Source organism: Ovis aries, chromosome X (genome assembly GCF_016772045.2).
Source record: "Ovis aries strain OAR_USU_Benz2616 breed Rambouillet chromosome X, ARS-UI_Ramb_v3.0, whole genome shotgun sequence".
NCBI lineage: Eukaryota > Metazoa > Chordata > Mammalia > Artiodactyla > Bovidae > Ovis > Ovis aries.
The window spans coordinates 107995980-108019483 of record NC_056080.1 but is presented as its reverse complement, the minus strand read 5'-3'; the positions used below and the strand labels follow the sequence as shown (position 1 = coordinate 108019483).

Below are 23504 nucleotides of genomic sequence, written 5' to 3'. Positions count from 1 at the left end.
GGAGGGGAAGCCCAACTTCTTCCACTCCTTCTGCACATTAGCAATTTTTTTTTCCCCTGCCCTGTCCAGAGTCAACTTGAGCACTACTTGGTCAATATTTTAGCTATAAAACTATGGCTACAGAAACAAAAGATTGCTGGGAGAAATATCAATAACCTCAGATATGCAGATGACACCACCCTTATGGCAGAAAGCGAAGAACTGTAAGAGCCTCTTGATAAAAGTGAAACAGGAGAGTGAAAAAGTTGGCTTAAAGCTCAACATTCAGAAAACGAAGATCATGGCATCTGGTCCCATCACTTCATGCGAAATAGATGGGGAAACAGTGGAAACAGTGTCAGACTTTATTTTTTTTTTATTTTTTTGAGTTCCAAAATCACTGCAGATGGTGACTGCAGCCATGAAATTAAAAGACGCTTACTCCTTGAAAGGAAAGTTATGACCAACCTAGACAGCATATTCAAAAGCAGAGACATTACTTTGCCAACAAAGTCCGTCTAGTCAAGGCTATGGTTTTTCCAGTGGCCATGTATGGATGTGAGAGTTGGACTATAAAGAAAGCTGAGTGCCAAAGTATTGATGCTTTTGAATTGTGGTGATGGAGAAGACTCTTGAGAACTCCTTGTACTTCAAGGAGATCCAACAAATTCATCCTAAAGGAAATCAGTCCTGAATATTCACTGGAAGGATTGGTGCTGAAGCTGAAACTCCAATACTTTGGCCACCTGATGTGAAGAACTGACTCACTGGAAAAAACCCTGATGCTGGGAAAGAATGAGGGCAGGGGGAGAAGCAGACGACAGAGGATGAGATGGTTGGATGGCATCACCGACCCAATGGACATGAGTTTGAGTAAACTTGGGGAGTTGGTGATGGACAGGGAGGCCTGGAGTGCTGTAGTCCATGGGGTCGCGAACAGTTGGACTCAACTGAACTGAACAGAAAGGCAAGATGACTTTTTTGGCACAGGATGGCCATGGTATTCTTTAGACTCTGGAGAAAACTGGTTAAAATAATTTTTTTTTCCTTTGAAACTGCAAAACCAGTTCTTTTTACATATGCAATTAAAAACAGCTAGCTTTTTACAAAGGCCTGCCTAGGAAAAAGCTTGAAGTTAACCTTTGCCTGGGCTTTCCAGATGGTACTAGTGGTAAAGAATCTGTCTGCTAATGCAGGAGCTGCAAGAGACATGGGTTCAATCCCTGGGTTTGGAAGATCCCCTCAAGGATTCCCCTGGGCAGAGGAATTTAACTTACAACTGGAGCCCTGGTAGGCTACAGTCCATGGGGTCACGAAGAGTTTGAGAGGACAGAAGCAATTTAGGATGGCACACAACCTACGCCATGTCCTTGAAATACAGAGCCCAATTTGCCTGAGACCTCTGCTTTGGGCAAATGGAAATTTCAAGCCAAGATTAAAAAATAAATAAATAAAGGGAAAGAGAGAAAAGAGTCAAAGAGACATTTTAAATCTCAAGTGGAAAACTATGAGATCCTCTGTCTGTCTGTCTGGATTTATCTATGTCTCTGTGTGTGTCTTTGTTTTTGGATAATATGAGGTTAGTTTGTAAATGAGCTCTAATTCAACTGGCTTAAAGAATAGTAAACGCTTACAAATCAATTACAAGAGAAATTAACCTAAATGAATTTCAGCTTCACGTGAACTGCGACATATTCAATATTAAATATCTAGTATTAATGCTTGTTTGCAAATCTAATTAAGACACGTCTGAGTCATCAACATTGTGTAATACTTTTATTGTGCCTAGGTTTAATGCAAGCTAAATTTGTCAACAAGGAAAGTAACTCAAGTGAAGAAACTTTTTAAAAAAAAAATGAAAAACAGAAATGGAACAAGAGCTTTTAGATAAACTCTATTAAAACTAATTATATTTAAGGAACGGCTATCTAAAATAGTCTCTCCAGATTGGGGTAACCGGAATTTCTATGCTTGTGCTAAACTAAGTGATAAACATTTACTGAAATTTTTCCAAAATTCATTTCATTTCCAAATAAAATAAAATTTTGAAACATTAATTGCTGAACACTAACTTTCTCTTACAGAGAAATTAGAGAGATTTTGGACCATTAATGAATATGTTTGGTGCCATCCTGAGATGCTGTCTATAAGAAAGCAAATGCTTTCAGAAATTAAAACTGGTACTTATGTTCACCAATATACACAATGCTAATATTAAGGGCAGTTCATGGTCAGTTAGGGAAAATAGGTTAAAAAAAAGAAAGAAAGAAAGAAAAAAGGTATGAGAAATGAAATGACATTTTATTAAGAAAAAAGAAAGTAGGTCTGACTTACAGGTGGCTGTTTCTAAAAAAACAAAGTAATTAAGAAAAAGAGAGAGAGAGAGAGAGAGAGGCTTTATGAAAAGTGGACCCCAAGAAAAGAGTTTTGCATATAATACAAGTTTTCTTGAGATGTTGAACTGCCTTTGATAATGGATTTCAAGTTTCTTTACCTCTGGAGTAATCTGTTCTATGTTTACCTTTGAAATCTTTTGTTAACTTTTGGCTAATCTTGTGCTAACTTTGGTTGTTTACCAATGACCTATATACTATTTAACAGTTATAAATCCTGTTGATATTTTTGGCAAAACTTACTAAAATTAAATTCTAATGAAGTTCTTTTGACCTCTAGCTGGCTTTAGGATGCTTCAGAGGGCCCCTGAGACATCCAAAAGAGAGGTATTAAAATACCTGGGTTCATTTGACATGTTAAATTACATGGGAAATACTGTTGGAGGGGTGATAAATCTTCTCAGGTTATACTGTATGGTTGATATTACTACTATAGATATTCTGAAATTATGTGGAATTCATAAAGATATGATATGTCCTGATAAAATGTTGTCAATTACAATTTTAGTTATCATATTTAAGTGTTACACATCACGCCAATGACCAGATTGCTTTGTCAACTGTAATACAATCAGATTTTAAACATGCCTTCAATGGTTTCACCCCAATGCCTTTGAAAGAATACTGCTACTTCTTCAAAATTTATGGAAAAGACTTTTCTAATATTAACCAGATAAACAAATTTTGTTATTAACAGTAAGCTGGTACCATTCTGAAGGAGATCAACCCTGGGATTTCTTTGGAAGGAATGATGCTAAAGCTGAAACTCTAGTACTTTGGCCACCTCATGCGAAGAGTTGACTCATTGGAAAAGATTCTGATGCTGGGAGGGATTGGGGGCAGGAGAAGGGGATGACAGAGGATGAGACGGCTGGATGGCATCACTGACGCAATGGACGTGAGTCTGAGTGAACTCCAGGAGTTGGTGATGGACAGGGAGGCCTGGCGTGCTGTGATTCATGCGGTCGCAAAGAGTCGGACACAACTAAGCAACTGAACTGAACTGAACTGAACTGAACTGAAGCTGGTACCAAACTGGTATTTGGTTTTCTCTCTTTGTTAAGAGAACAAAGTTTTCTTAGAATATGGCTTTTGACAAGAGATTGTGAATTTCTTTGCCTTTAAGTGATTTATATTTGTTTTTAAAGTCTTTTGTTATTTTGGTAAAGTAAGTAAGCATTCTCTATGAAGATTATGGTACATGTAGATAAAGCTTCTTCTGCTTCTACAAAATTAACCCCTTCCTGTCAAACTACTGCTATCCTGATGCCCTTAAAACATGGCAAATAGTCTACTCCTAAATTGGGGAATTTAAAATGGGTAAGCAACAGCTGTAAATCAAACAGTCAGGGCTATGGGAAATCCAAGACTGCCACTTGGCTTTTCCAGGCTCCCTGACAAATTTTTATTTGATGGGATAAAGCATTCCCTGGCTGCAGGGTTAATGCCCTCACAATGAAAAATGTTTATGTTTCACTGAACATTAAATCTTAGTTTTGTTCCTCACTTCTGAGATAGTTCCTTGTTGTTATATTACTAAAAATTTAATTAAGTTGTTAAAAGGACACTCTAATTTTGTTTCTAATGCTTGTATCAGCAGTCAAGCTTCAGATAAAGATTAAATGCTCCATGATGTACAACCAGGGGATTAACACCTGGATATAACCATTTAACTAAGTTAGATGACCTCGGGTACACTGAGCTATACTGAATGAAAGTTCTTGACTTAAATTCTTGCTTGTGACGTTACTAATAACTGCTAGTTGTATTATTTTCTATGTTGCCTGTTTCACAAAATTGTTGTCTTTTACATTTCCAAGTATGTGACTGAGCCAATGATAAAATAATGATATGTACAGTTCCACAGAACTTAGTATCTGAGGGGGACTAGTTCCAAGACCACTCATAGATTTTCCAAGGATGCTCAAGTTAATGGTATAAAGTGAAGTGAAAATGAAAGTCACTCAGTCGTACCTGCCTCTTTGCAGACAGGCCAGAATTCTCCAGGCCAGAATACTGGAGTGGGTAACCTTTCCCTTCTCCAGGGGATCTTCCCAACCCAAGGATCGAACCCAGGTCTCCCACATTGCAGGCGCATTCTTTATCAGCTGAGCCACAAAGGAAACCCAATGATATAAAATGGTATAGTATTTACACATAACCTATTCTCATCCTTTCATATACTTTAAATCAACTCTAGATAACTTATAATACGTAATACAATGCAAATACTATGTGAATAGTTGACAGTACATGGCAAATTCAAGTTTGGCTTTTTCAAACTTCTGGAATTTAAAAAAAATATTTTCAATCCACTATTAGTTGAATCCCCTGCTGGCTGAATCTGTGCACAGATGGGGGGCTGGCAATTGTATTACATAAGTGAACTACTCTCAGTTATAAAATATACTACAAATATATTGTAACATAATGGGAGTGGTAATGATTATGTAAAGCATAAAATACATGATTACTTATCAATTCACTGACTTCCCTGGTGGCTCAGATGGTAAAAGCATCTGCCTACAATGAGGGAGACCTGGGTTCGATCCCTGGGTAGGGAAGATCCCCGGGAGAAAGAAATGGCAATCAACTCCAGTACCCTTGCCTGGAAAATCCCATGGATGGAGGAGCCTGATAGGCTACAGTCCATTGGGTCGCAAAGTCGGACACAACTGAGTGACTTCACTTTCACTTTATCAATTCACTATATAAGTAAATCATTTATCTTCAGTGTGTGAAGCTTTAAAGGGCCCTACAGCTATCCAACACATTTTAGGAGACACACATTACCATGATACCAAAACCCATCAAAGACATTAAACTTAAAATACACACACATACCAACACATTGCATGAACATGGAGAAAACATTCTCAAAAAAATCAGTAAACTGAAACCAACAATATGTAAAAAGGATAATAGATCACAACTAAGTAGAAGTTAGGTTATCCTAGGAATGCAAGGTTGAGTCAACATTCAAAAAACCAATCAATATAATTCACCACATTAATGTAATGAGAGATACAATAAAGGATAAAGAAAAAGCACTGGACAGAAGTCAACATCCACTCATGATAAAACTTCTCAGCACCCACACACTTATGGACAATCAATCTTTGACAAATGAGAATTGAATATACAATGGAAAAAAGACAGTCTCTTCAGCAAGTAGTGTTGGGAAAGCTGGACAGCCTCAAGTAAACCAAAGAAGCTAGAAGACACCCTCTCACCACACACAGAAATAAACTCAAAATGGCTCAAAGACTTAAATATAAGACAGGACAACATAAAATTCCCAGAAGAAAACATTCTCTGACATAAATCATAGCAATCTTAGGTTAACCTCTCAAGGCAAAAGAAATAAAAACAAACAAATGCAACCTAGTCAAACTTATAAGCTTTTACACAGCAAAGGAAAGCATAAACAAAATGAAAAAAATAACCTAATGACCGGGAGAAAACATTTGCAAACAATGTGATGGACAAGGGCTTAACTGACAGAATATACAAACAACTCATACAACTCAATATCAATAAAACAAACAATCTAATCAAAAAAAGGACAGAAGACCTAAACAGACATTTCTCCAAAAACATACAGATGGCCAACAGGCACATAAAAAGAAGCTTATCATTGCTAATTATTTGAGAAATGCAAATCAAAACTACAATGAGGTACCACCTCACACTGGTCAGAATGGCCACGTCTACAAATAATAAAAGGCTGAAAAGGATGTGGAGAAAAGGGAACCCTCCTACACTGTTGGTAAAAATGTAAATTGGTGCAGTCAATATGGAAAACAGTATGGAGGTTCCTCAAAAAACTAAAAATAGAGTTGCCATATAATTCAGCAATCCCACTCCTGGGCATATATCAAGAGAAAACTATAATTTGAAAAGATGCATGCACCCCTATGTTCATAGCAGCACTATTTTCAATTGGCAAGATATGGAAACAAATTAAATGTCCATCAACACATGAATGGAAGGGTATAGGGACTTCCCTAGCAGTTCAGTTGTTAAGATAATAAAATAATGCCATTTGCAACAACATGGATGGACCTAGAGATTAGCATACTAAGCAAAGTCAGAAAGAAAAAGACAAATACCACACGGTATCACTTATATGTAGAATCTAAAATATGATACAAACTTATCAACAAAACAAAAACAGACTTACAGACATAAAGAATAGACTTGTGGTTGCCAAGGCAGAGAAGAGGTGGGGAAGAAAAGAACTTGGTGCTTGGGATTAGCAGATGTAAGCCATTATATATAAGAGGGGTAAAAAAGAAGGTTTTAGTACAGCACAGGGAAGTATATTTAATAACCTTTGATAAACCATAACGAAAAAAATGTGAAAAGTATGTATGTGTGTCAGTGTATATAAATTGATTCACTTTGCTGAATCAATTATGTTTCAATAAAATTTTTAAACAACTTCTCAGCAAAAGAAGGGATAGGAGGAAACATCCTCAATATAATAAGCAGCTACACAACACCTGTAACTAACAACATAATTAATGCTGAAATTCTGGATGCTTTTCCCTTAAGATCAGGAATAATCCAAATCTATCCTCTCACCACTTCTATTCAACATTCTACTGAATATCCTAGCCATTACAATAAGCCGGGGAAACAAATGGCAAGAATGTAGGAAAGGAAAAAGCAAAATTATCACTACTTGAAAATGACTTGATTGCATATTACAGAAAATCCTAAGAATTTTAATAAAAACTTACTTTAAAAGTGAATGTAGCAAAACTGCAGTAAGAGGTCAATATGCAAAAACCAACTGTATTTCTCTATACTAGAAAACAACAATCATCATCACAGGTACTAAATATTGAAAACTAACAAAATGTTAGATCTGTGCTAACAGTTTTATATGGGTTATCTCAGTGTTATCTAAGAAATTGTTATCCACACATTTAGAAGGAAAATGGGCTTAAGAAAGGTCAAGTAACTGAATCAAGGTTATATAAATATGAAGTAGAGAAGTCAAATTGGTAATCAGGTCTTTCTAGCTCCAAAATTTATGCTCTTAGCATTACATATAAATCATATTATTTGAGTATCTTACTAACATAAATTGGTAGTACTCTATGTTATTCAACACTTACTGTGATATTTGGAAGATTTTAAGATTTACATCATTTTAACCTCATCTCCGAATTGTTTTGAACGGAAGTATAAAATGAACAACATCAACTAACCTCACTTTCCAGAAAGAAAAAAACCAATGTCTTAACAAGGTTGGCATTTGGACCCTGTCGTCCCCTTCTTTTCATCATTCCATCCTCCTCTGGATCTCGACGACTGAAGAGCCTAAGATCAATGCAAAATACTTTTAAAACAAAACAAAAATTTCTTAATTAAGAAATTAAAAAAACCTGTCTGGATTCCATCTTTAAGCAACTAACAGAGGAATAAATCGGAGCTGGGTAGGTACAGTACTGTCCAACTCTATACCCTAGTAAACTTTTCCATTTCACACTGATGGTACTTCTAAATGTTTCTGAATGATTTCTTTTTGAAAATCTTACTGCATGTTATGTAATCATTTCTTTTTACAAAAGTATCATAACAACTAACCTATAACATTTATGCACATAAATATATTATAAATATTTTTCTCCTTAAAAATGACATATCTTTTCCTCCTATCCCTCCTGTACAATTATCCCAAGTCTGAACTTAGTGGCCTTTTTCTATGGATATCATGGTCATTCTTATAAACAACAGAAAAGTTATCACTGGATAACAATGAATACAAAATTGTAGCATAAATACTTTGTATCATGTACTCTTAATAAACGTGTCACCTCAAATGAGCATTTTAATAAAATCTTACAAAAATATAGTTTAGTCTACATGTTTCCGTTTTCTCTAAAACCACTACATGATATCTGCTGAATATTTTCGGTGATCAGATATTCACACTGCTACTACCTAATCTGAAGTGTTAAACAGCAATATAAATGTGAAGAGAGTAAAGGATTCTTGTGGTTCTTATATCAAACTGTTATCAAAGTACTTTTATTATATTCAAAAATACTTTAAAATACATAAAAATAGACTTAAGACCTATACTGAATAAATTATTAATAAGTCATATTTATACATATTTTATAACACAATAAATTACTGCCATTAAAGTGACTTTAGAAAATGAACAACAGAAATGCAGGTTTACTTTTTGTACAGAAATTCTCCAGCTGCTACTGCTACTGGCCGATGAGCTGAATAAACCAGATGATAGACATTTTCACAATCTTCTGCAGTAAGAACTTCTTCACTACTCCTGAAAACAAATAAGCATTAGCAGTTTTCAAAACAATGCTGTAATTTTAAGTTTACTGGTACAAAAATTCATACTCATACATTAAAAAATAGTATTTTCACTTTTAAACTTGTTTTTTAAAAAGGTCATTAAGAAGTTGTTTCAAGAAGAAATCAATCTTACTTGATTATCATCTATTAGTAAAAGCACTTGATTATCATCTATTAGTAAAAGCATCCTCTGAGAAAAAAGCTTGAGTATTTTGTGAACACCCAAGATAAGACCTAAAATTAGAGTGAATATTGGGCATAAAGAAATACATAGTAAGAGAAATAACCACGTGACAAGTGTGCTAAAGGGAAATGAAGACAAAATAATATAAACTAACACAGAAAATAAAGTAGTGGCACACTCAAGTGTGTGCGTGTGTCCTCAGTCGTGTTCCACTCTGAAATCTCATGGACTGTAGCCTGCCAGGCTCCTCTGTCCATGGGATTCTCCAGGCAAGAATACTAGAGTGGGTTGCCAAGCCCTTCTCCAGGGGATCTTCCCCACCCAGGGATCGAACTGGAGTGTTTTGCCTCTGTCTCCTACATTGGCAGGCAGATTCTTTACCATTTGAACCACTTGGAGCTTAGTTAATAATCAAAGAAAACACTTCGCATGTATTTCATGGTAATATTAAGGATACAATTTTGCAATGTTAAAATATACTAACTCTCCAGTTACCTCACAATGATGAAGAATAATATTTCATTCACCATGCACTAAACATCATATAAAACAATGCAAAAGAAGTTTTCCAAATAATAAAATTTAAGTGCCAAAGATGTTTAATTACAATTTATCATTAAAAAAAAACTCACGAAAATATAGTGCTTGTTTTATTGATCCTACTTTAAGAGAAGAAAGTAAACATAACAAATCTTGGTAAATCAAAGTCATTATTAGGCCCATCAACCACAGAACCAGGGTAAACCTTGCTGGGTTTTCCAAACCAAGACCCTGTGTTTGAAGTTGTGGCCTCTGGCACCTCTTAATATGCTTTTTGCCACTTTATAACTACATATAAATAAATACACACACATATTGAATCAAATCAAACTACAGCAAATTTGAGGTAGTTCACTAATTTTAAGCCATAAGGAATGTTCCTGAAAGTTTCAGTTATTAGGTATATACATGGCTGAATCAACAAAAAAAGGTGTCCACATGGTATTACAGAGGAAGAGGGGAGAAGCTATAGAAATTAAAGTAGAGTACTACTATTTTCTTATTTAATTCAGGACAGTTTTATAACATATACATATATAATAATTCATAATTTTTAAACCCAAAGAAAAATAAAATGGTTAAGACTGCTCAAAATCCCCCCCGTTAAGTGAATTCTCAGAAAACGTCAGTACATATATAGAGCTACCTTCTTTCTTTTCCGACTTCTAATTTTTATTTCATGTTGGAATATAGTTGATTTACTACGTATGTTACATTAGTTTCAAGTGTGCAGCAACATGATTTAGTTATACATACACACATATTTATTCTTTTTCAGATTCTTTTTCCCATAAAGGTTATTACCAAGTACTAAGCAAAGTTCCCTGTACTATACAGTAGGTCCTTTTGGATTATCTATTTTATATATAACAGGGTTAATCTCAACCTACAAATTTAAATTAGGAGGTAGAGCTACCTTCTTTTTAATAACTGTAATGTAGTCCATTTCATATAAATGGGGTTGACAACCACACTCCTCACACAGGACTGCTGCATTAAATGAGATAACCCCTATAAGGAGCTTGTATTAGCTGTCATATATTAATTTAATTCTTCCTCTATTGATAATCATCTAGAATATTTCCAATATTCTATTACAAACAGTACTATGCTAGACAATGAGAACATTTTAAATTTTGGATACCACCAAGCTTTTTTCACCAGGGCTTCCCAGGTGGCTCAGATGGTAAAGCGTCTGCCTGCAATGTGGGAGACCCGGGTTCAATCCCTGTGTCAGGAAAATCCCCTGGAGAAGGAAATGACAACCCACTCCAGTACTCTTGCCTGGAAAATTCCATGGACGGAGGAGCCTGGTAGGCTACAGTCCATGGGGTCGCAAGGAGTCCAACACAATTGAGCGACTTCACTTTCACACTTTTCTCCAAAGAGGCTATCCTAGTTTATAGTCCCATAAATAGTTTATGGGTTTGTTTCTGCACAGCCTTATGCAATGAATGTATTACCAAACACATTAATCTTTGTAAAAAAGTAGGTTAAAAAAAGTCTCATTTTAATATACATGTCTCTGAGTATGACCAAACATCTTTTTGCATGTTTAATTTTTTATTTCTGTCAGTGACATGGTTCCTAACTTTTGACTCTTTTACTACTGGGTTGCTGTTCTTTTTACTGATTTATTGAAAGTGACTCCTACAGTGCAAATTTTCTGCCCAGTCTGTCATTTGTTTTCTGAGTTTACATTATGGCATATACATATTTGTAGTTTTTTATGTAGTTAAAATTCAGTTATTTTTTTTAATGTCTAGGTTTTATGCCATTCTCAGAAAGACACTGCCAGTTTACATATAAAATTAAAATATTCAATCTTCTCAGTTTTCATCTAACACTCTAATGATTTCATTTATTTACATTTAGACATTTCATCCATCCTGAAATTATTTCTGTATAAGGAATGAAATATGAATCCAATTTAATTTTCCCCCAAATAGAACCTAAGTGTCATAACATCATTTATTTTGATATAAAATCACTCTTACCCTACACTAGGTCCCTAGATACATTTAAGTTTGTCTCTGTTCTTTATTCTGTGTCACTCATTTCTGTCTGTTTACACACCAGTACCAAAACTTAAAAGTTACTAGGGTGAGGAGAGGGAGAGATAAAATAGGATTTGGGGATTAACACATACACACTGATATGTATAAAGCAGATAACCAGCAAGGACCTACTACATAAATGTATAACTGAATCACTTTGCTGTACACCTAAAACTAACACAATAAATCAACTATACTTCAATTTTTAAAAATTAGTAATAATAATAAAGTCAATGTTGTTTTATAATTTTGACTTAAAATCATAGCGGGCAGTCATCTCTCATTAGTTTTTATCAGAATTTTGCTGGCTACTCTTACATGATGACTTTCTCATATGAGTATCAGAATTAGAATGTTGTTAAAAGGCCCTTTGTGACAGGCAATTAAGGATAAACATGTACACACTTCTGTATTTAAAATGGATAACGAACAAAGACCTACTATATAGCAGAGGGAACTCTGCTCAGTGTTATGTGGCAGCCTGGATGGGAAGGGGGGGAGAAAGGATACATGTATATGTATGGCTGAATCCCTTCCCTGTTCACCTGAAACTATCACAGTATCATTCATTATATGGCTATACCCCAATATAAAATAAAAAAAAAAATAAAAAGCCCTTAGCAACTATCAGGATCATGTTAACAACCTAAATGTCCACCAATGGATGAATATATAAAATGTGGTATACTGAGTGTCAAAAGGAATGAAATTCTGATATATAACAACATGGATGAACCCTGAAGACATCATGCTAAGTAAAACACGCCTGATATAAAAGGCCAAATATTACATACTTTCACATATATGAGGTACCTAAAACAGTCAAATTCAGAGATGAAAAGTAGACAATATGATGCAAAATCATACTGTGCAGTCCTTTACAGAGTATCAGTATGAAATGATAAAAACACTCTGGAGATGGATAATGGTGATGATGGCTGAACAACAATATGAATGTACTTAATTCCACTGATCTGTACACTGAAATATGTTTAAATGGTAAATCTTACATTACATATATCACCACAATCTTTTTAAAAAGGGGAAAAGTGAATTGCATCAATCCTACATTTTAACATAATATGTTTTAAATTCAGATTGTTTACAGAGAAGTTTCAGTAAATACTAATTTCTAAAAGTGTGACAAAATACAATACACATATTTAACACACTTGAGTGTTTGACTTAATTTCAAGAGCATCTAAAGACAGTAAAATTGAAAGAAAACTAGTCAAGAATGAAAACACATGAATTCCCAGCTCAGTTAGAATGTTCTAGTTCAATGGTCCTCTCTTCCTATCTTCTCAACTTTACATGAGAAAACTAAACTTCTTGCTGTAAAACTCCAAGTTATTGAAATTTAGACATAGATAAATTTAAACCAAGTATGCTACTGTATTTTTAAGATATGTAGACATTAGCAATATGCAGTAAATACATACTTACTGTAAAACAAGAGTGAGTAATTTTATTGCTTGTACTGCAACATCATATTCTTTGTCAAGGGTCATAGAAACAATTCTATCCTAAGGGCGAAAAAAAGAAAATATTCTTAAAGGGAAACCAAGAGAAAAATACTTGCAAACAACAGGTAAATGTTAAATACTTAGAGTAATACTAACCTTGAACCGACTGGTAAATAGCTCCAGTTTGGAATTAAGTTCCTTGTTATAATAAAGCCCTTGTAGAGCAGTGAGACATTTGAGTCTTACCTCACCTTGCTGAATTAAATGAGAGGAGAAAATGCATTAAAACTTTGCATATTTTCAACCTGAGCACACAAGATATCTTCTACCATATCTTCTACTTTAAATATGTTCTATACTATGATATTTCTTCAGAAACTCTCATCCTTGACAATGCAAAAATAGGAATCAATACATACGTTTAAGACTAAATACCTCTGGATTACTATTACTATAGGTCAAATGAAATTATTTTGAAAATTTGTTCAGAGCAATGTTATTAGGAAAGATGACAGTAGCATATTTCACAGTAAGTTTTCCTTTATAGAAAATAATATTGGTAAGGGATATATACAAAGATCAAGGCTAGGTGAAGAGACAGCCTAAGGGAAAGGCAGATTAATTTAAAAAAAAATTAAAAAGGTCAGAGGCCAAGTGGTAATTTATAATCTGGCTAAGATACATGTTTATCAAGAGAATCAAAATTAAAGAAATTTAAGTATATGTATATATGTAGCACTTATTAACAGAGTAAGAATTCTTCTCACTATTCTTAAGAAATGTCTTACCACTACCACCATCACCTACATGATCCTGTTGTTTCAGTACAAAAATTGTTTCATGATCAAAGGCTAAATCAGTGCCCAAGATTCAAAAATCCAGGGTACTTTATGTGATAGAGACCATATTTTCATGAACAGATAGAAAAGAATAAAGGAGAGAAGCCTACAGGAATGTGCTCTCAGTTACACGTATATGCAGATAATTCACTATGAATGAGAGTAGCACATAGCTATGCTTATGTATAGAAAGAAAAGCACTATATATATATATATATCTTACCTTATCATGCATAGTCCAACCAACATATTTTAAATAACTGTCATTAAGAAAGGCATCACTATACATTTTCATCCAAATGCCAATTTCTTCAATGCAAATAGCTCGGATTTCAGCTATTGCATCACTGCATGGAAGAAAGAAAATCATGCATATTAGTGTCAGTATACCACAGGACATGTGGATTCTTTATGCAACACCAATACTTGGTACCTACTATGAACATACCACTACCTTAAGTATTACTGGGGGTTTACAAGAAGAATTGAAGCATGGCCCCTAAATGCCAAAAGCTTATAGTCTAGTTGTCAAAGTACAATTATCACCAAATAAATATTTAAAGTTAAATAAACCTACAAACAAAATCCAACTCCCACCTTCTCAATCATGTCATACCCCAGCCTTTATTCACACCTGCTGGGCATGGTGTATTCAGAAGACAGTCGGAACTTTAGTCTGGTTATAGCGTATTTTCCAGGTGAGAATTAGTTACACCTAATATTGAGGCCAAGCTCAATTTGGATTTGAACATCATACTAAATTATTCTGAATTCATCATGTAGGTACTGGTAAGTCATTCAACACTTTTGAGTAGAGGAATGAGTCAACAAAAGAACATTTTAAGACAACTGCAATAATCTCTAGAATGATGAAGGAATAGACTAAGGTAATGGTGACAGTAGAAATAAAAAGGTAAGAATGGACAAAAGGGTATTACAAAGGAAGTATTAACCTGATTTAGTAACTGCCAAATTAAGAAATGACAAAGCTAAAGAAAAATGCCACCAATATTTAAAGAACAGGTTACCGCAGAAATGGTGGTAAGACTACCTATTTCTTTCCTCTGCTCATTCAAAATAAGGGCAACAACTCACTTAAATCTACTCAAATTTTCCCACTGATATTCAAATCAAAGAGGAAAGAATCAGGAATCAAAATGTACAGTCTCTGCTAACAGTACATACAAAAGCAATTAAGTGTTCTGTACCCTCACTCCTAGTAACAGTAGTAGCTTCCATTTTCTGGGCATCTACAAGTTGAGCACAACATTCCCCCATTTTTCAGATAGAAAATAAAGTTCAGAGCAGTTAAGTAACTTGCCTAGAGTGTCCCAATCAGTGGAAGACCTTACATTCTAACACTGATCTTAGTCTTAACACTGTTACCACTAAATTTATGTTGCTTAAACCACTAAATAACCAAACTTGAAGAGAATAAGAATTACATAGAAAAAACTGTCCTGACTTACCGGTATCTATGTACAAACACTCCCTTAAATATTGCATTCATCATATTTTCTATTTCATCTTGATTTTCCTGAAGCTGAAAAGAACACATCATTGCTTTGCAATTGTAATAGAAAACAACCAAAAGAACATGTAAAAGTTGGTACAAACACAAATGTAGGTTTCTCCAGAGTTTTGATATTTTCATGCAATTTTTTATTTCACTAAATGAAAAGTATTCACATAGAAAAACTAAAAGCTGTTGCATAAAAGGTAGCTAAACTCCCTTGACACCTGGAATATTTGTACATTGTTGTTAACGTCACTGCTAATGTTTAGCTGGTTGACTAATTTTTTCAGATGGTCACATATTTCTATTGTATAAATGTATGCAATCTTTTAAGTAGTTTATTACATTAGTGAGTATAGTGAAGTTGCTCAGTCGTGTCTGACTCTTTGCGACCCCATGGACTGTAGCCTACCAGGCTTCTCCGTCCATGGGATTCTCCAGGCAAGAATACTGGAGTGGGTTACCATTTCCTTCTCCAGGAGATCTTTCTGACCCAGGGATCGAACCCGGGTCTCCCACATTGGAGGCAGACGCTTTATCCTCTGAGCCACCAGGGAAGCCCATTTTATTATATTACTTATCTATTAAATAACATATATATTCATATCAAAAAAAGAACAATGCTTCATTATCTTGGTCTTTAGCATCTGAAAATTAACTCATGTTATCTACTGCCTGATCAAAGAACACAAAAATTTGAGTAAAATAGCTTGGCAAAAAATTTGTCTTCTTGCTAAATTTTTTTGAGGGAAACAAGGCTCACTTGAAATAATCAACTAAGCATTTCAAATCTTGGATGATTTATTTACTTCCATATATTCTCAATTCAGAGCTTTAGAGTTAAGAGAAAATTGATTCAGAGCTTCAGAATTACAAGAAAAATCTTTCACATTCTTAAGTATCAATTACCTTTCAGAATTATGTTCTGTGTTTTCCCAAATCCGTAAAACACTTTTTTTCTTTTCACGAGTATAATCTCACATTTCCAAATAATGCTAACAAAGCATGCACTTGTATTTATTAGCACAATCAAAGGCACAGGAGGGCTTTCAATGTTTAAAAACTTAACCTAACCTAGAAGTATTAATATCTTATATGATAGAAGAATTTTGAACTCAAAACCCTTTTATATCCATTCATGCTATGTTCAGAATAAGGCCATAATTTTATACAGTATGTTCAGCTAATAAAGCATCCAATACAATTTATTATTAAATTAGAGGGCATAAAGGTCAATTCTTCATTTCAACTACAGTTAATCCTTGAACAATGCAGGGGTTAGGGTTGCTGACCCTCTACACAGTTGAAAATCTAAGTAAAACTTATAGGTGGCCCTCTGTTTCACTGTATCCACGGTTTCTGCACATACAAGGTTTCACAACCAAAGATTCAACCAACCATGGATCAAATAAGAACTGTAATATTTACTACTGAAAAAAAAACCATGTGTAAATGGATCTGCACAGTTCAAACATATGTTGTTCATGGTTCAAATGTTTATGAAAAATAAGAGGAATTTAGGCATGGGGGAAATGTGGGCAAGATTTTTCTGGCTTTTCTTGGGCAAGGGGCATTTTTAAAAGTTATTGGCTATCTCAGAAAAAAACAACTTTTAAATTATAGTTACTACAATCACCCACTCCAGTATTCTTGCCTGGCAAATCCCATGGACGGAGGAGCCTGGTAGGCTGCAGTCCATGGGGTCGCTAGGAGTCAGACATGACTGAGCGACTTCACTTTCACTTTTCACTTTCATGCATTGGAGAAGGAAATGGCAACCCACTCCAGTGTTCTTGCCTGGAGAATCCCAGGGACGGGGGAGCCTGGTGGGCTGCCGTCTATGGGGTCGCAGAGTCAGACACAACTGAAGTGACTTAGCAGCAACAATCACCCCCACAAAATGTCAGAATCAAGTAATTTATGAAATACTATGCCAAATATCCCATGGTAAATATTTTAGCTCAACTACATTAGCAATGTTTTTGAAACATCAGACTTTGCCTATTCAAAATAAAAATAAACATTTCCAATATCAGACAGCAAAATATATTACCAATGAAGAAGGAATTTAAATAAAAAACACAACATTGAGGGAATCCCCTAGTGGTACAGTGGTTAGTACTCAGCACTTTTACTGCTGGGGCCTGGGTTCAATCCTTGTCAGAAAACTAAGATCCCACAAGCTGCATGGCATGGCCAAAAAAAAAAAAAACCCCAATACCAAAAGATTTTATTAGCATAGAACTGAAAAAACATTTTCCTCATTCAAAGTTGAATTTGGTGGTCATTAATGTTATTCAAGGGTCTCTTACACTACACACACAAAACACACACACACACACACCAAAAACACAGATTATGACACCATAAATAGCTATCCCTATTTTTCAAAGGGATTTTACATAAGTGAAACCTCATTTGATCCCGACAATAAATTAAGGGTAGAGTTAGGAGATAGGTTTTCACAGTAGACATGAATAACAATAAAGCATAAGACAACTTGTCAGACTGGCCCAGGACTCCTTACTTGAAGCATTCAACTCTTAATCCTAGTCCACACAGAAAGGAAATATATACAGAAGGTACTCTTGGCATGGACAATCAATAAAAATAAGTTAGATGTATAAACAACTTTAAACATATTAAACTTTTCAAAAAATTTTATCTGATGAACTAGCAAAGTTATATATCATAATTAATGGTGACTAAGTTGGTCACAGATTAACAGCTTAAATATTCAATACAAGGGTGTACCTCTTTCCGCTTCTGTAGCAGGAGTTCTAGCCTCTCATTGGCTCGTTTTCCAATCATTTTATTCCGTTCTGCCTCATACTGTCTTTGTGTATTATCCATATTAATGCTAAGATTTAGTGCCACATTCACCAAAGCTGTCATCAACTTCATAGCTATTTTTAAATGGAAAATGTTGAAATTAGTCTCACAGAAAAATTTACAAGTTATGATCTACTTAAGAAAAATTAAAAACAAGATGGGCTGTTCCATTTCTAACAGAAAAATACAGCTGCTACAAATGACAACAATAGTACAACAACAGCTAATGTGTATTGAATACTTACTATATGTCAGTCAGTTACCTATGTTAAGTATTTCTCGGATTAACTCCTAATCCTTACAACAGCCCTCAAAGTTAAGTATTATCCTCATTTCATTTATGAAGAATCTGAAGTTTAGGGAGCTTAAGAAATCTGCCTCAAACTACACGGTTTATATACATAGTTAAAACAAGATTCAAAACTAGAAAATATTACTCTAGACTATGCTCACTATTCGGTGATAGGTCTCCTACAATGACCTTTTCAAGAGATCATGATTTACCTTCTAAATAAATTTTGACTAATACAGCAGTCATTTAGCTATCCAGTAACCAAAGGGGGAGGGAACATAAGTGCTTTTTATCAAAGTACAGTGTGTAGAAATGTTGGACAGTTTTATCAGTATTTGATTTCCTTTAATTTTACTCGTATTATATATCATCATAAAGACAATGATGCAATTATGAAAGACAGATCAAGATAAAAAGTCAAAAGTACAGAGTAAAATGTCACTCAATAAAGTGCTTTGTATCAGAGTTTCTCCAGAGCTCCACCTTCTGTTATTGAACTCTTGCTACTGAGACAAGACTCACTGCCTGTGATTTCAAACTTATTAATTGAAATATCTGAACATATTATGCTTTTTTTTTAAGCTTAGGTCAGACTACTTCTCAAGCCTGATTCACTGCATGACAGAACACCACAAAACTAAACCTTAATTTGTGGCTACTAGCTCTCTTTAAACGGAGAAGGCAATGGCACCCCACTCCAGCACTCTTGCCTGGAAAATCCCATGGACACAGCAGCCTGGTAGGCTGCAGCCCATGGGGTCACCAAGAGTTGGACATGACTGAGCGACTTCACTTTCATGTATTAAAGAAGGAAACCCACTCGTGTTCTTGCCTGGAGAATCCCAGGGACGGGGGAGCCTGGTGGGCTGCCGTCTATGGGATTGTACAGAGTCGGACATGATGGAAGTGACTTAGCAGCAGCATTCTTTAAAAGAGATTCCCAATCTTCTGCTCTGAGCTATTGTATACCCTCAGCATACCATTTTCTCATTCTGATCTAAAATTACTCACCTTGCTCATTATATGTGTTTTTTATTTACTTTAACCATTCAAGTTCTTAACATCAAAGCTACCTAAGTACACAGATCAATCACATTCATAATTTGTGACCTCAAATCTAAAAACCTACAGGGAGATTGTCTGCATTTTTTTTAATGGAGGTCTGAGCAAAAGAAAATCTTTAATCAGCTTTAATTCTTTAGGGAAATACTCTAAAGGAAAAATATCCCCACATTTAGAGAATGAAAAAATTTTGTAGAAATCAAAATATTCTATCATTAATGCATAGAAAACTTAACAATTAGTGCCTGGTCAATTTACTCATACTCAAATCAAAAGGCACATTTTCAATAATAGTATATGAACAATTTTACCTTTAGCACAAAAGAGAAACCGGGACATTTTATCAACATCAACAGCAAAAATCACTGTTCTAGAATTAATCATGTGAGCCTTAAAAATGTAACTTATTTCATATAAAAATCAGAGAAATTGACTCAGCCTCATGTTACTCAGAAGCATCAGAAAAACCAACTTTTTTGATGTGGTTAAGTAAGCATCATCCTATAGGGACAATCTTACTGGGAGGGAGTATGCTAGTAGTGACTATGCACACAGGTCATTTACAACTACATATCCAAAATCACTGCTCCCCAAATTTGATGTCGATACCTTCCCTGATAAAACATATTTCAAGACCCAACAGATTACTATGCCACAGAAAGGGAGAAGAGGTGGATAGGAATCAAGTAGGTTTAACACGACAAAATTATAGTATGTCTTCAGAGAACCAAACTATCATTCCATTCTCCATAATTCATGGGAGCTGGAGGAAAGGGGAAAATGTCCTCTTAGGGGCTACTTAATAAATAAAATTAATTTGTCACCATTATGTCATTCCTTTTAATGAAAACCATTTTCATCTCTATCCTAAGAAAATGCACAAAAAGATTTCTAAATACTGACCTGCCAGGGTGCTTGTATGTCGAAATGCTCTGACTTGTGAGTCAGACAATCCTGTAAGAAGTGAAATGACTGTATCCATCATGTACTCATCGTATATGATACTATATTGACACTGCCGTACTAATACGCCAATGAATTCACAGAAACTGGATTTGAACTTCTTCCACTGAGGACCAGCCATGGTAAGTGGATAATCTCCACTATCCTAAAATAGAAATTTTAAACAGTAATTTCACTTAAAACCCATAATTTAATAAACTTTTACTTGTTTTTGAAATACTCTAGGCAGAAGCTGAAAAGACTCCTTTATCTCATCTTCTATAATAAATCCTCAAAGTAGGCAGAAGAATAACATGCAAAGGTAGAGACACCTTTGAACAAATCTGATCTTTTATTTAAGATAAAAATGGATAGTCTGAATTCACTCTAACCAATGAAAATATACACTAATTACATACCAAAATAAAAAGCCTCTCCCATCAAATAAAACTTTATTCTGATAAGCAAAGATATAGTCACTAAATTTCTTTAAAACTGAGCAAAAATCAAACCAAAGTTCCCTGTTTTAATGATTCAACATGATAAAATCATATTCTCAGCCAGTCTAATAGATTCATGTATGACATAAACAATCGAAGGATTACAATGTATGTTTTTATTAGCTTCAGGACATCAAATACTCAGCAGATGTAAACAATAATTTTTTTAAGTGAAAACAAGCTAGAATGACCTGTAAAGACAGGTACTCAAGTATTCCTACATATAAGATGGGGCATTCACCAACAAAGATACATTGAGTTCCTCCATAAATCATTAAAAACAAACAAGTCTTAAGAATAAACGCAGAGACCAATACTACACAGAAGTTTCTGACAAGAATGTCCTAAGGTCATTATGGTATAGTAAGTTTTTTGACAATTAACTTTGTCATTAGAGCATATATTTAAAAAAAATTTAAGTAATGCCATACACAAGTTGAACTATGTCTCATCTGAGAATAAGATCCCAATACTCCACAAAAAGGTTTTCTTCCATTCTCTGATTGGCTCATTTAACACTATATTGAAAGATAACATCTTAATTGTTGTTAACAACTTGGTTTGCTGGTATTTTCAAATCTTATTTCAGGAATCTTATTTCTAATAGCTATTGAGAACAAATTTCTCACTAAAACATTTAATATCAGAAGGTTAAAATAACACCAATCCTCATAATTACATCTCAACGACTTAGAGACTGATTAATAGCACTTAGTGATCATCAAAACCATTTTAACAATTCTTATCTTTCAGAAAGATAGTTGAAAGCTCCTTCATCTGAATAAGGTAAAAAAAAACATATAAAACTCAAATGAGAAAGGCTTTCTACTTGAAAATTCATAGTGAAAAGTTTTGAAGAGTAAAAACTACTGGGGCTTGAATACAGCTGTGAACAAAACAAACAAAAATCCCTGCCTTGAAAGAGTTTATATTATAGTAAACTTAAATATGTCTTTATTGGCAATAATACTTCAAAGACATCACCTATGGTAATCAACTAAGGTCTAAGCTACTATTTATTATATATTTGTATTGTTATTCATATGTGAAACATAAGATGACTTTAAACAATAAAATATACCTGCATGCATTTATCTTTGCCTAAGCTTACACATGTTCATGGGCACTTAATTTTATTCTCTGTTGAAATTTTAATTTTTTAGCAAAAGAGCTACCATTTAGTTCTTACTATGTACCAGACATTGTAAAATGCTAAGGAAGTTTTCAAACATTATTGCATTCAATCTTCTTAAGAGCCCTTTAAGTATTTGTAGCTCCATTTTACAGATGATGAAACTTATGCTAAGACAACAATTTGCCTAAGGTCACACGGCCATCATTTAACTGGATTTCTACTACCAAAGCTCTTATCTACAACACTAATATTCAAAATTTAATATTCTGAAGATCAAGGTACATAAAATTATCACAATATTTAGGGTATTAACTTACCTCATCAAACTCTTCAGTCATTTTTCGAATTATTTCAGAGTTTTGCATATGTCTAAACATTTCTGCTGTGACAACACCTGAAATTTCCAAGTGTAAGAAGTTAATACATGGTAGATAAAAAAAATAGAGAACTTCTAAGTCCATCTCTAATATTAATATGTCTACAGTCACACAATAAGGTATACTTCTATATCACGTGATCTTCACCATGATACTCAATTCTATAAAGCACAAATACCACTCTCAACATACACAAGAAAACAGACCCACACTTCTGACAGGTATCTCTTCTTTCTTTTCATGAACAATTAGCCTTAGCCATTTCTACCTAACTCACTTTACTCACTCCTAGAATAGGTATACTGGCTAAATTCTTTAATACAAAGCATATGTCATTGATAATGAGGCAGCCATCTAGGATAACATTTAAAGCCCTGAGGATGAACCCAAAGAAAATAAGGGAGAGAGTAATAGGAAGAATTCACTTTAGGCAGGTTTCTTTATTAAGCACAACTGTAGTAAGGCAACTGTATTCCACCATCCACCTCAAAGGACTTCAAATAAACAAAAGTAATAAGTTGTAGTTCCAGCTCATCCAGAAGTCTGTAACCTAGTTGTGAGTTTAAACAAAGAATAATGGGGGGGGGGCAGGATAAAGTATTAAAGGTAGTACATAATAAATGCCCTAATGAGTGGAAAAACCAAGATAGGCTAAAAAAGAAAGAAAGAAAGAATTAAGATTTGAGTAAGTAGGTGTTTCATGGAGAAAGAATCTGATAGTGGACGTTTCCTTTTAAAGGAGGATGGGAGAGGAGAGGAGAAAGGATACACATTACAAGAAGCAGTATAACTGTATCACTTTGTTGTATACCTGAAATTAATACAACACTGTTAATCAAATATTAATATATTTCAAAAATAAAAGGCAAGTGTAAAAGCCAGGTATACGTCAAATATCAGGAAAGGAATTTCTAGGAAAAAATTATGAGTAGGAGACAATGCAAGAAGTCATACATGAATTTTCACTGATAGGGTGTCACCAAAAAAAAAAAAAAGAACAACTGTAAAAAGTGAATTTCTTAAACTACATTTCTATGTTATTTATACTTTGCCA

At 34.4% G+C, this 23504-nt stretch overlaps 1 protein-coding gene across 12 annotated transcripts in view; it reads right to left on the bottom strand.

The window, feature by feature from the left end:
- STAG2 (STAG2 cohesin complex component) overlaps positions 1 to 23504 on the bottom strand; it is a 129625-nt gene that overhangs the window by 40099 nt on the left and 66022 nt on the right. For all 12 annotated transcript variants that reach the window (XM_027963263.2, XM_060408010.1, XM_042242108.1 and 9 more), the window contains exons 6-14: positions 22391 to 22467; positions 20400 to 20604; positions 18065 to 18216; positions 15264 to 15337; positions 14018 to 14141; positions 13112 to 13210; positions 12936 to 13015; positions 8572 to 8679; positions 7592 to 7703 (exon numbers count right to left, since the gene is read on the bottom strand). In XM_027963263.2, the coding sequence (XP_027819064.1) occupies positions 7592 to 7703; positions 8572 to 8679; positions 12936 to 13015; positions 13112 to 13210; positions 14018 to 14141; positions 15264 to 15337; positions 18065 to 18216; positions 20400 to 20604; positions 22391 to 22467 (1031 nt within the window). The remainder of the gene's footprint in view (positions 1 to 7591; positions 7704 to 8571; positions 8680 to 12935; positions 13016 to 13111; positions 13211 to 14017; positions 14142 to 15263; positions 15338 to 18064; positions 18217 to 20399; positions 20605 to 22390; positions 22468 to 23504) is intronic.